The sequence below is a fragment of the Parus major genome, chromosome 1 (genome assembly GCF_001522545.3).
Source record: "Parus major isolate Abel chromosome 1, Parus_major1.1, whole genome shotgun sequence".
NCBI lineage: Eukaryota > Metazoa > Chordata > Aves > Passeriformes > Paridae > Parus > Parus major.
In genome coordinates, this window is record NC_031768.1 from 89,377,075 (window position 1) to 89,389,328 (window position 12,254).

Below are 12,254 nucleotides of genomic sequence, written 5' to 3' on the forward strand. Positions count from 1 at the left end.
CTATCATGTATGTGGCCCTCACATGTCCAAAAACTGCTTTTATCCATGGTGGGAAGAGATTTGTATCACATTGCATCAGAAATGTCCTCTTCTGTCTTTCCATTAACAGAGAAGAAGTCTGAGAATCCAGCTGCAAGTCCAGGTAAGAAGCTGTCTCCTGTTTGGCTGAGGCCTCTGTATGAATTTGTGTTCTCTGGGAGATGGGCAGGAGGGTGTGCTGGGGGAGTGCAGAGCTCTGTGTAAAAGTCATATCCTGCATGGGCTGTTAAAGAGTTTGAGTTGATAAATGAGCTGAAATGTGATTACCCAACTCTTTACTCTTGGGTAACCTTTCAGAGCTCATACATCTCCTGGGCTTTTCACTGTGCTGGAATATCTCAGGGACTCAGCATAGACAAGGTGCAATGAAACCCAGTTTGCCCCCAGGGACTCAAACTGTGCTCATCACCCAGACTGAGGGATGGAGCACTCTTTTACCTACTTCTTTGGGGATCTAAGATCATAACTGTGGAGCTGTTGTCCCCAATTCCAGGAGCACTCATTTTAAAAGGAAACTTTGCTTTAGGAGTGATGAACCAGTAGGTGCAGAGGCAGTGTGAGGAGGTACAGCTGAACTGCCTCTACCATCAGCCAACAAGATGATCTTGAGAGTCTCTTCTGACTTAAATGATTCTATGATCACCTAAATTATAAGATTCTTTGATTCCCTCTGCTTGTTTTTTCCCCTTATGTATTGCCATGTGTATTTAACACTGGATTGATTTTAGGGCCATGGCTTGTCATGGCTCAGGAGAGCCTTTTCCCATTCATGACCTCTAAGTACTGGAGCTGTATAATCATCAGCTTCAACTTCCTAGGACAGATGAGAGCAAAGCCTCATACAAACTAAAGAGGAAGGGCCATGTCAGAGCACAGCCACCACCCTAAAGCAGTTCTAAAGAAGTACAAAAGTAAACATGCAGAGTCCCTACAGGGCTGGTTTTTTTTCATCTCTTCATCTGGTTGTGATAGTAGTCACTGGATTCAGAAGATCCTTAGTGTGTGTAAGTGACGTGAATGCACACTGATGCCTTTTCTGGCTTCGCTTTCCACTGGGCAGGCGTGGCAATTCACAGCTAGGCTTTCAGTTTTGTTTCTAAATGCACAGTTTGTACTTCACATGAAGTGATAACCACCCTGGGGAAACCTGTGACACTGGCAAGCGCTGTGAGTGAACAAGCCCAACTTGACCCCCTCTTGTTTCGTCAGAGTGGTCAAATCAGGGCTTTCAAGAAACAATATTTCCTGAGATAGTAGGCCTTAAAATTCTGGAGACAGAGTGGTAGAAAGCCTTGCTCAGTCTGATCTTCACCCTTGCAGAGGATAGAGGTTTTGGTTACTTTAGGGTGTACAGCTGAAAGACAATTCTACGCAGTGTTGGGAAGGCTGGTTACATTGTCAGTTACCTTTCTGCCTCAGTCTGGGACTCTTCACACCAAAATGGGTCAGCTCTGGGTTGTTCTTCCACAAGCTTCAGGAATGGGAAGGAAAAGCTTTGGCAGGATGTTGTTTTCCGGCCTTGCCACATGGTGTCACCAACAGCCCATCCACTATTCAGCACATGACACATCTGCATGGATCTGGCAGTGATGTAACTCCAAGGACGGGACGGTGGGGCTGCAAGCTGCCATCAGGGTGGGCTGGCTGGCTTTTATCTCCAGTCCTCTCTCTGTGATCTCCCTGACAGCTTGATTTCTCTCACTCTTATTTTTCCTTCTACTGCACTGTCTCCCATTACAGTTGTCTGCTACCAGTCGGACAGGGACGAGCTTCGTCGCCGGGTCATCCAGTGGCTGGAAGCTGAGATTATCCCAGATGGGTGGTTCTCCAAGGGCAGTAACTACAGTGAAGTCCTGGACAAATATTTCAAGGCAAGTAGAGCAGCACCTGCCTCATAGCCCAGACAACATTTCTTGCCTTGTCACTGCATAACAGCTGCTGTGCCCCCAGCTGAGAGGCTCTAGTGTGTGACGTGCCTGTGGAACTGGGGACCAGAGGGATCTGATAAGTCCTACAGCCTGATGTGTTATGGGCTGCCTGCAGCAGCCACTGACTGAGCCACTGACACAGCTTGTGACAATCAGATGTGGAGCATCTCTGGCTCCTGATGTCTGACCTGCCCTGGGAAAAAGGAGGAGGGCAAGCCACATGTACCTGTAGCAGAGCAGAGATCTAATCTCAGGGGTAAAAGCCAGAGGAAAAAAAAGTGAAAGTGCTGGAAATGCAGGAAGCTGTGGCAGGGTCTTTTGTACCAGATGTCCCAAGACCATGCTGAGGTGGGTATAGGGGACACTTGGGGGCTTCAAGGAATATGTCCCAGTTGTGGCTGAGAGCTGGCAGTTCCCTAGTACTCTGCAGAGTGAAAGGAGCCACTTGAGTCTTGGGCCTTGCAATAATCCTGTTCCAGTCTGTCGCTCAGCCCGTCCACACCACCTTCTGTAACCAACAGGTCCCAAGCTTCTCCCATGCTCCTGCCACATGCACTGCTGTGTTCCTCCCCCTCATGCCTGGCTCCTGACAGAGACTTCAAAGCATTCAGGATAGAGCTGGAGGAGCAGGTGGGGAAGAGGGGAGAGCGTTTAAATCATGAGCTGTTGACAGCAAGAGATTAATGGTGCCTGACAGGAGTTAGCGCTGCAAGCAAATTTGCCATGGCAATGGCACCCCCTGGTGAGACAGAGGAGCTGGTCCCCTCTCTCCACAGAGCATCCTCTCATTTGCAGCCTTTAATGCTGCTCTGTCTGTGAAAATCCACTGCCCTGGGCACTCCTGTCAGTGCCTTCCAGCACCCAAAAGTGGCAGTGTCCTGTGTCAGTCCCTCTCCCTGCAAATGTGCTGTCCCCAGCCACTTTTGCAGGGTCTCCCCAGGTCATGGGCTTTGGTGAAATGCATGAGCCAGCCACAAGCTTGTTCCACTGTCACAGCACAAGCCATTCACACCTGCTGTCCCCACGCCTGTCAGTGTGCTGGTGATGTCCTGAGGCTGCAGCTCAGATGCAGGCAGCCTCATGTTCTCTTTACTGTCCCACTTTTTCTGGAGCACCGATTCCAGCCACTGGGTGAGAGTTCTTATGGCAAAGAAGTACCTCTGCTTGTACCAAAAGGAGAATTTCCATGGCAAAGGTCAACAGTATGAGGTTCAGTAAGGCCAAGTGCCAGGTCCTGCATTTGGGTCACAACAATCCCAGGCAGTGCTACAGGCTGGGGAAGGAGTGGCTGCCAAGGGAGGTGGTGGAGTCGCTATGCCTGGAAGGGTTCAAGAAACAACTAGATGTGACACTTGGTGCTGTGGTTTAGTTGATAAGGTGGCGTTCCATCAGAGGTTGTACTCGATGATCCTGGAGGTCTTTTCCAACCTTAATGATTCTGTAATTCTCTGTCAGGTGGTAATCCACCTTTTAAAATACCTTATTCTTAAAGCCTTGGAACATTTTTTAAGCAGAATTCAGAGTTTGAAACAACTTGGGATAAATCAAGGCAAAGCAAACTAAATGGCTTCAGACACACAGAGACTTGTGTCAGCAACAAGTGTCTGTTGTCACCAGAGGCATTTTGTCATGCCAAGATGTGGTGCTCTTCATGCCCTGCATTCATGCAAATGGCCTGATTCCTGTCCTGCATGTAGGAAACACTGGAGGCATAGCTGAAATTAAGCTTTTCCCTTTTTTCCTTGATGGGGAGGTTTGTAGATGTGGCTTTAAGCTATTTCCCTCCTGGAAGCCTGACTTGTGGGGCTCACTGAGATGTGCATTGTTCATCAGGCAGGCCATGACATTGAAGGACATTTTTTCAAGAGGAACAAGGCCAGTAGTGGGAAGCTGCTCCATTTTGGAGGATCTCTGTGGGAGTGCCTTAATATAGACCATAGCTTTGATAAGCAAGAAAACTCACTTAACAGACTGGGCCATTAAGAGAACTGCAGTCATTTTCACAAAAAAATGCAGGACGAGAGGCTTCAAAGTCCTGTGGAAGTTGACATGTGGAGCAGTTGTGCAGGATAATTTCCCTAGCCCTAGATGTTTCTCCTGAAACACAAAGAGGTAACAACTGGCAGTGTCTATTCCAGCATTCCTGAGAGCACTACACGAGGAGCCACAGCGACCTGCCTCAATCACACAGCAAAAATTAGGTGGCAGCAGTCTGTGTGCAGGATTAATTTTCCACTCACAGCAATGCAGCTGTCTCTGAGGGGGCACAGCAGTTCCTGCTGAGTGCCCAGCACTACGGTGTCAGCTCCAAACAGGAAAGCAAAATGCAATTACTTCTTTGGGAGTACAGCCAGGATTTTGGGGCTAAAAATGCTGCTCTTCAGTGCCAGGAGTCCTGTCAGGACTTAAGAAGTTGATGGTGAGGTGTTGTGCTATTGCATTAAATTTTTTCCCTGGTATCAGCAGAAAATTACTTCCTCTGATTTTTCCCTTTTGCCACTCTCAGAGTCCAGGCACAGCTTTGGATTTACACATATTGGAAAGCTGACACCTCTTTGAATGCAGCTGGTCTGCTTTAAGGCAGGAGGTATATAAGAAAGCTAAGAGCTGGCTGAAACAAAGAGAAGAAATAGGGTTAGAGCCATAAATCAAGCAGCAGGAGGTGAATGAGAGTCAGTGTAGCTTATCTGTGAGAACAAGGCTAGGATCATATCTCTCTCACTCTGAGGCTAATGTGGATATGTTGCTGCTTTTCTGTTAGCCTCTTTCTTTGTGAAAAACAGGGATAATGGAACTTGTCTTACTGAAGTTTCAAAATGCTCTGTACATATGGAAGAAGAAGAAGGAAGGCGTACTTTGAACTGATAAATGACAACCTCTCACATCTTCCCATCTTCCCCTACAGAGCTTTGATGATGGTGATTCTCGCTTGGACTCCACTGAATTCCTGAAATTTGTGGAGCAGAATGAGACTGCCATCAACATCACCACCTACATGGACCAGGAGACAAACAAGTTGCTCAGGTGGGCACTGGACATGATGCCAGAGGGAGGGCCATGGGGGCAGATGTGGTAGACTGAAACATGGAAATTCACTCATGGCAAGTATCAGTTAGGGCTTGCAGTGTCAGAGTTAACTGTGTATGAAGTGGCTTCTTAAATAGGTGTGAACACCACAAAAGGAGCAGTCCTATCTCTACTTTTCATGTTAGGCACGTATTCCAACCCTCTTTTGCCTTAAATCTAGCACTTGTGCAGCCAGAGGGGAGTTGGGTAACAGAAGGTTTGTTATCTTCTATTTCCTAATAAATTAGCTTGCCTGGGGACTCCCCTCACCTTTTTCCTAATAGATCCAGTGCAAGGCAGATGGTGGGAAAACACCATCTATAAACAGTCCATAATTTGAGAGGTTTCCCTCTTTCGTTGCCTGCCACTGTGTGAAAAAAGGCTGTTTGTGGTTATGCTGTGCTTGCATCTCTATCAGCATGTAGATGTCAACAAATGTGGATGTCCCATTCCTGATGTTGTGAATATCCCCCCACTGCCCAGCCCGTTGCCAGACAGAGAGTATTTTGTGTCTGTTTTTCTTTTCTCTGTATCCCATGAGGTTCCTTAGAGAAGCCAGCTCTGCCAGACATCTTGGAGTTTCCCTAGTTATCACTGGTTTTACTCACCTGCACTCTGAAGACAGTAGAGCAGGGACTGGCCTAGCACAGCCCTGTGCCAAACAAGCCTCTGTGTTTCCTTTCAGGGGACTCTGCGTAGATGCCCTCATCGAGCTGTCAGATGAAAATGCTGACTGGAAGCTCAGTTTCAATGAATTTCTCAAGTGCCTCAGCCCATCCTTCAACCCACCTGAGAAAAGTAGGAACTCCTCACTCATCTTGGGGAACAAGAAGGGTCTTGGGAAGGGAGGAAAGAAAAGAGATCAGCTTCAGGCCAGACATTGGGTGCTGTAACTCCACTGCCAGAGATAATTTTAATACATGCCTGCCTCTCATCCAACAGCACCCTTTGTCCCTGCACTGTTGAAAGTACTGCTTTTACTGTTTCAGAGCTCCTGCAGCTCTTGTGATGAGAAAGGTTTGGATTTTAGAAGCAAGGACGTAGGTTGAATGGATATGGTATGCTTGTAAGGTCAAGGCATGTATTTAACAGTGCAGAGGTCAATCATGTGAGGAGTTCATGGCCAGATAACTTACGAAAGTCAGACCAGACCAAAGTCCTGCTATGCTCTGCCTTCCACACAGAGAGCCTGCCTGATTACCATCTCACTATCCTTCCAAATCATTTCCCCAGCTTATCCCCACCTGGATCAGAGTTACCCAAGCTTTCATTTCAGGGGCTCTTTTCTTTGCATAACAGATAAGGAAATTCAAAACAAATCCTACACTGAGATTTCATTTGGAATTGAGAAATTGAAATGTGTTCTTCTGAGGAAGAAAAACAAAGGGTTTGACTTTCCCAAATTATATTTTGGCTGATTTCATTCACCAAATTCAGCATGAATATTTTAGTCATAAGGAAACTTCTGGTGGTTGGGGGAAGGAAGGCGTCCCCTTAAACCTCATATTCTCTCTCAAGGCATCTCCAAAGTATGTTGTCTTTAGCCTGCTCTCTCTCTCTCTCACAAGCACTGCCCTTGTTTTGTGCCTCTTCAGAGTGTGCCCTGGAAGATGAGACCTATGAGGACGGAGCAGAGACCGAGGTGGAGTGCAACCGCTGCGTCTGTGCCTGTGGAAACTGGGTGTGCACCGCAATGACGTGCGAGGGTCCGTATGCTCTCCACAAAATTACTGTTTGGGTCTGGACAAAAGGAATTCTCACTCTGTCCTTCCAAAGGCACCAGCTATCCAGGGTTCTTCTCTTTCCAGCTTTTTCTCAGCTTCTCCACGGGCGGTTTCTGCATAACCCTCACATGTTCCATGTTAGTGAAACCCAAGCTGGTACTGTTCCAGTATTCAGAAAGTGTGTAACTGGGCCCAGGGCAGTACTGCTGGGGTTTGTAGTTTGGATTTGGTGTCATGAAAATTCATCACTAAATCTTCCAGACCAGATCTACTCTGCATCCAGCTGGTGCAGACCAAATAGGTCACTGGCTGCTGCTGTATGGGTAGGTGTGAGCAAGTCAGCTTTCTGTATATGTGTCCATATCCTCACTGTATGTGTGTTTGTGGAATTTGTAAAACAGGATCTAGGATCCTGTTTTGATCAAGAGGGGACATAAGAACCTTCATCCAATGCCAAGAAAGCACTTCAGCTTCTTGCCACAAAACTGCAGAATAATAGTGATGAAGGGAGGTGGTGCTCATAGTAAGGCAGGGTTGTTTGTTCCTCCTTTGGAAGGCCCTTAAACTTGCACAGCCAATTGTGAGAAGTCATGGTGCAGTTGTGAACAACAGCTCTCTGTTTCACCTTCTCACACATAGTCCAGGGCCAGTGGAATGCCACCTTTTCCCTGTGCTAGCAAATGTATGGGTTCTTCCAAGGAGACACATCCATCCTCCCAGCATGGTCCTGCATTTTTCTGGCCTTTGTCCCTAGAAACCTAGCTCTTTCTGCATTCTTATATCCTTCTTCCCTAGAAACCAGGCCCTTGCTGGAGCTTTGTTTCAATGCTGTGGGGGACCTGCCAGGAGTACACTGGTTCAGATCTATAGTCAGTAGCTTGGGCAGAGTAGGAGAGAGGGAAATGGCAGCAGTGTGTACAGAGCTTTTCATGTTTATCTGATCTTTTGCAGCAGAAACTTCAGGATCACCTCAGCTCAGACTTAGCTGTAGCAGCAGGAACTCACCTTAGAAAAGAGAACTGTAGTATTAATAGAGCTGCAAGAGGAGCTGTGTGTAGGTGTCATAGATTAAGCAACAGAATGAGAGACTCTTTTTGTTGCCTCTCCAGAAACAACCTTCAAAGTTGCTATGCAACACCTTTTCTTGCTGCCTACTTTGTTCCCTGCATCCATGACAGAAGATAACAATTGCTTGACTTTCTGCCCATGTCAGAGCAGCAGAGGGGTTAGAGGCTATTGTTAGAGGAATAATGAAACTGAAGAATCAGATCAAACACATCAGCAAGTTACAGCTTCATTGAGCAAAATTACCTCTTCATTAGATATCAGTTATTGTACTTGGGTAGCACTGAGCTTCCATTTATTCCCTACAAGAGGCCAAGATATTTGAACTAATTATAGATGTTTCTTTTGAATAATATTCAGCCTCTTCCATGTGGCTTTATTATCAGTCACATGGGAGGGAGAGACAGGGACAGACTACACACCCGAACCCAAGTTGTGAAGTCCCAGGCAGCCACAAGGCCTGTTCTCTTTCTAAGAGGCCAACCCATACCATCATCCAGCAAAGGCTTCCTAAGCTTGAGGGATGCTGTGGCTGACCTGCCTCTCTTTGTTCTTCATGGTTCAGCATCTGAAATTGGCATCCCCTATTTGTGAAACACTAAACTCCATTTCTGCTTCCAGGGAGGAATGAAAAGGTGCCTGCTCAGAGACACCGACCTGATCAAGATTTGACTGAGGAGGAGATGGCCAGATATGTTGAAGAACTGCAGAAGCATCAGGTTAGCATGAGGCTGGAAAGGTCTGCTTGCACTAAGCCTCCTCTTTCCAGATGGGTTCCTTCTGTTTCTGTCACTTGGAGACTTCTGGTAGAAGGGGGAGAAGGTAGAAATCTCTTGACTGTGGGGACAAATACAGCTGTGGGATTTTAAGATATAAGCCAGTGTTGGCACTTCCTGTGGATGGACCAAAGACTTCAGAATGCTACCAATTTCTGTGTCAGCACAGAGCTTGACTTCTGTGCTCTCTTTCTCCAGGAGACGGCTGAGAAGACCAAGAGAATGAGCGCCAAGGAGATGTAAGGGGGCTCCACAGAGGAGGAGCCCAGGAGGACGGGCCCAACCTGCCACCCTGTCCTCCAGTGCTGATCTCAGTATGCACAAGTGTCTGCTACAGTTGCCCAGTCACAGATATTTACATGTATAGCGATGGGTTATTTGTTTTGTAATACACAAAGAATGGGGCCAGGAAAGGGGAGCAGAGCCCACCTGTTCAGGGAGCTTCATTGCTGGGACCTTGGAAGGCTGGGAGGGACTTAGAGCAGCTTCTGGGACCCTTTCCCAGAGCAGACCACTGCTCCCTCCAAGAACTAACAGGGATTTCTCATTCCCCTGGATCTGGGGAAAGGATGGAGGTCAATGCTGGATAGAAAAGGGGGTCTTCAGTAAATACAATTGTCAGCACCAGCCTTGGCTGCAGAAATACAGGCCTGAACACGTGTGCTGCAGGGCATCATTATCCAAGGACTTTACCCTTTGCTTCGAGCTCCTCAAAGCTGGTCTGCCTGGTGTGACACCTGGGAGACGCGGTGCCATGCTGCTGGCATGAGTCCAGCACATTCCTCCTTGCTTTCCACCAGACTGTCCCCAGCAGCTCCTCCAGTACATTGTGGGCTCCAACACAACATGGTTCCTTTTGACCTCATCTCACTCTTACTCTCCCTGCCCCCTCCTTAGAGGTGCTATCATATTTTTTTCTTATCACATTCACATGCTGACTCCCCCTTTATTTTTGTTTTGTTTTGTTTTGGGTTTTTTATTATTTTATTTCCTATGGTAGTGATTCAGCTTTTGTATGTTTTGTAGCTCTAGATCTTTCAAAAAAACCCAGCGTGTGGGTTTTTGTTGTTGACAGTGCTGTAAAGCCCATGCACAGTTTGTATCGCACTGCACTCAGCCGCCACAAACACCACAGGCGAATTGTGAGCCTTGCACTACAGGGTATTTCCCAGCTGGGGATAGCAGTGTCCCTCGTGGGAAGAAGAGACAGGGCTGGATGTAATTAATTTCACCAGACACAGATTGCCACTGCAGCTCTCTAGCTCTCGCTCCCTTAGCTAGCATTGACCATGTGCTCAAAGTCTGTGCTCGTGTCTCTCTAAATTGCTCAAAGCTGTCTAGAGACAGAGGGACCAGGCAATCCCATTAGTACATTATCTTAAAAAGCTTAACTATGTAGAAAACTGTTTAATTGTTGTAGCTGTTGGCATCATCTTGGGCTTTTCATGTTCCTCTGGGGTGAGGCAGCAGCATTATTCTTTGATTCCAGGTCTGAATTTGGAGCCAAGGCTGGAAGCCTCATTACTGACACATTCCTCAATGTCATTGATCAGACCACCCTTGACCACTCTCACATTCCTTCATGGGCCAGTTTCATCCCACACATTTCTCAGAGCACTGGTCCTAGATATAAATGAAATGCTGTTTTTTTGATAGTCACCTCTGTAGCCTGAAGCCCAGCTGATTTTCTCATGCAGTTGTCAAATGTACTTCATGTACCCCTGAATATCCATGTTCCCTTCATGCCTGTGCTGTGCTTCCCAAGCAGTTGCATGTGCCCTGCTTGACTGCTTGTGACTTCCATCTTTCTGTTTGTGAGCAACTTCAGCAGTTGTTGCTGTGTATCTTGCAGTCCCTATTGCTAACTCAAGCAAAATTCCACTTGCATCTGCAAAAGTGTGTCCAGTTTGAGTGAAGATCAGCAGTACTTTTGTCCCAACCTTCCCGTTTTTGCACAGTGCTTTCCCTGGAGAGGAGGAATGAGCTGGTACCTAGAAGTATAGGAAAAGAAGAAAGCTTGGTCCCTCCTGTGCTCTTCCCCATGAGCCAGATGTGTGAGAGGCTGTTTGGTCTTTGAGCTGTTTTCCTGATGTGAAGCCGGAGGACTTCCATTGACTTCGGCATAGTGCCACTTTTCCAGTGACAACTATAGTGTACCCTGCCATGGAGCTTTTGGCATAAATACAGAAGGAGACTGGGCAGTTTTTTCTCATGAGGGCCTGGATTTGAGCAGCTGTCACCTGTGAAGGTGAGAGGAACGAGTCCATAGGAGCTGAGGCTAATGTGGACAATGCTACACTGGGACAGAGTCATTGTTTGTGTTCTGGTGGCACTGGAAGAAGCAGTTGGTGAAATAGGAGAACCCATTAGATATAGGCTTGCTCCTTCCCAAGAGTATGAGAGAAAGGGCTTCATGTGCTGGATCTGGAGTCACAGGAACATTGTTAATAAAGGTTTTGCTTTATTCCAGCCCTGCTCTAAAAGGTAGTTAGTGCCTCCCAGATCACTTCCTTACAGCTTGGATTATTAAAGTGCCTTAGAGAAAACACAACAGCTTGCCTTAAAGGCTTTCCCTGGGTGGGGATAACATCTTGTTCAGTCAGGAATATCTCCAATTGTGGAAACCAGAGCACATGCAGGAAAGGGTGGCAAATGCACAGCTTCAGGGCTTCTGTAGGCTGCACTGTGATGTGTTCTCTGTCCTCTCCTGCCTGCTGAGGCTGTGCAGCCGTGTGGATGGGGTGGCTGCTGGGGCAGCCAGAGACGTGTGCTGGCAGCTGAGGTTTACAGAGCTTGCTCTTGCACTGAAGGCGGAGGGACGGGCTGCGGTCTCCGGCAAGCTGAGCTCTCCGAGAAGCCATACAACAGATCCCAGGGTAGCCTCAGGCAGCAGGCTGGGAGTGCAGCAGCAGTGCCTCTGGACAGGGCTGCTGCCTGCGGAGCCTCTTCTCCTTGTGCTCCCACTAAGGGACCCGGTGGAAGGCAGGGCCCTTTCTAAGGGCAGCAGTTCTCAAAGGGGACCAAAATATCTTGGCTCCCTGCACAGAGGGGAAGGGCAGCCCACACTGAGCAATGCTCAGGCTTCTGTAGGCTGGTCAGTCAGTAACTCCTGCAGGGTGACCTGGCTGCTGGGGAAGGAAGTGCTGAATTTCAGCCATTGCCCTCTGGGATGATTGCTGTACAGACTACAAGGGGCAGGGAAGGTGTTTTGTTTTGTTTTGTTTTTCCCAAAAAACCAAATTTAAGCAACAAAGAAAAATGTCCCACTCCTCCCTTTATATTCCCTCCTGTACGTGTGTGAAATTTATCAGTATTCTGTAGGTTTCCTTAGTGCACTTATTTTACTTGATTTTGTAATATTTTTTTTTGAAGCAGGGGGTTTTGGATATTACTGCCAAATAAATGAAACAAAATTTAAAAAATAACACTTGTTTGGTTTATTTTTCACAAGCCACACAACTTGTTTTCAAAAAAATCATCTGTCTTTGCATGTTCATACACAAATTTCAGTGTGTTGGACAAATGTGAGGCATGACTGTTACTGTTTTATAGCTGGGGATTCAGGTGGAAAGAGCCCATAGGCAAGTAAATACAATAACTAAAGGCCTTGCAAACATGACTGAATGGTGAAATAGTGTTCAATGGTGTTGGATGAC

General features: G+C 47.1%; 1 protein-coding gene across 1 annotated transcript in view; it reads left to right on the forward strand.

Moving 5' to 3' along the window:
- Nucleotides 1-12,023, forward strand: part of FSTL1 (follistatin like 1) — a 52,042-nt gene extending 40,019 nt beyond the window's left edge. The window contains exons 5-11 of the mRNA XM_015646510.3: nt 110-142; nt 1,780-1,910; nt 4,873-4,991; nt 5,719-5,831; nt 6,629-6,739; nt 8,444-8,541; nt 8,797-12,023. Coding sequence (XP_015501996.1) covers nt 110-142; nt 1,780-1,910; nt 4,873-4,991; nt 5,719-5,831; nt 6,629-6,739; nt 8,444-8,541; nt 8,797-8,841 — 650 coding nt within the window. The 3' untranslated portion in view covers nt 8,842-12,023. The remainder of the gene's footprint in view (nt 1-109; nt 143-1,779; nt 1,911-4,872; nt 4,992-5,718; nt 5,832-6,628; nt 6,740-8,443; nt 8,542-8,796) is intronic.
- Nucleotides 12,024-12,254: the final 231 nt, after the last annotated feature.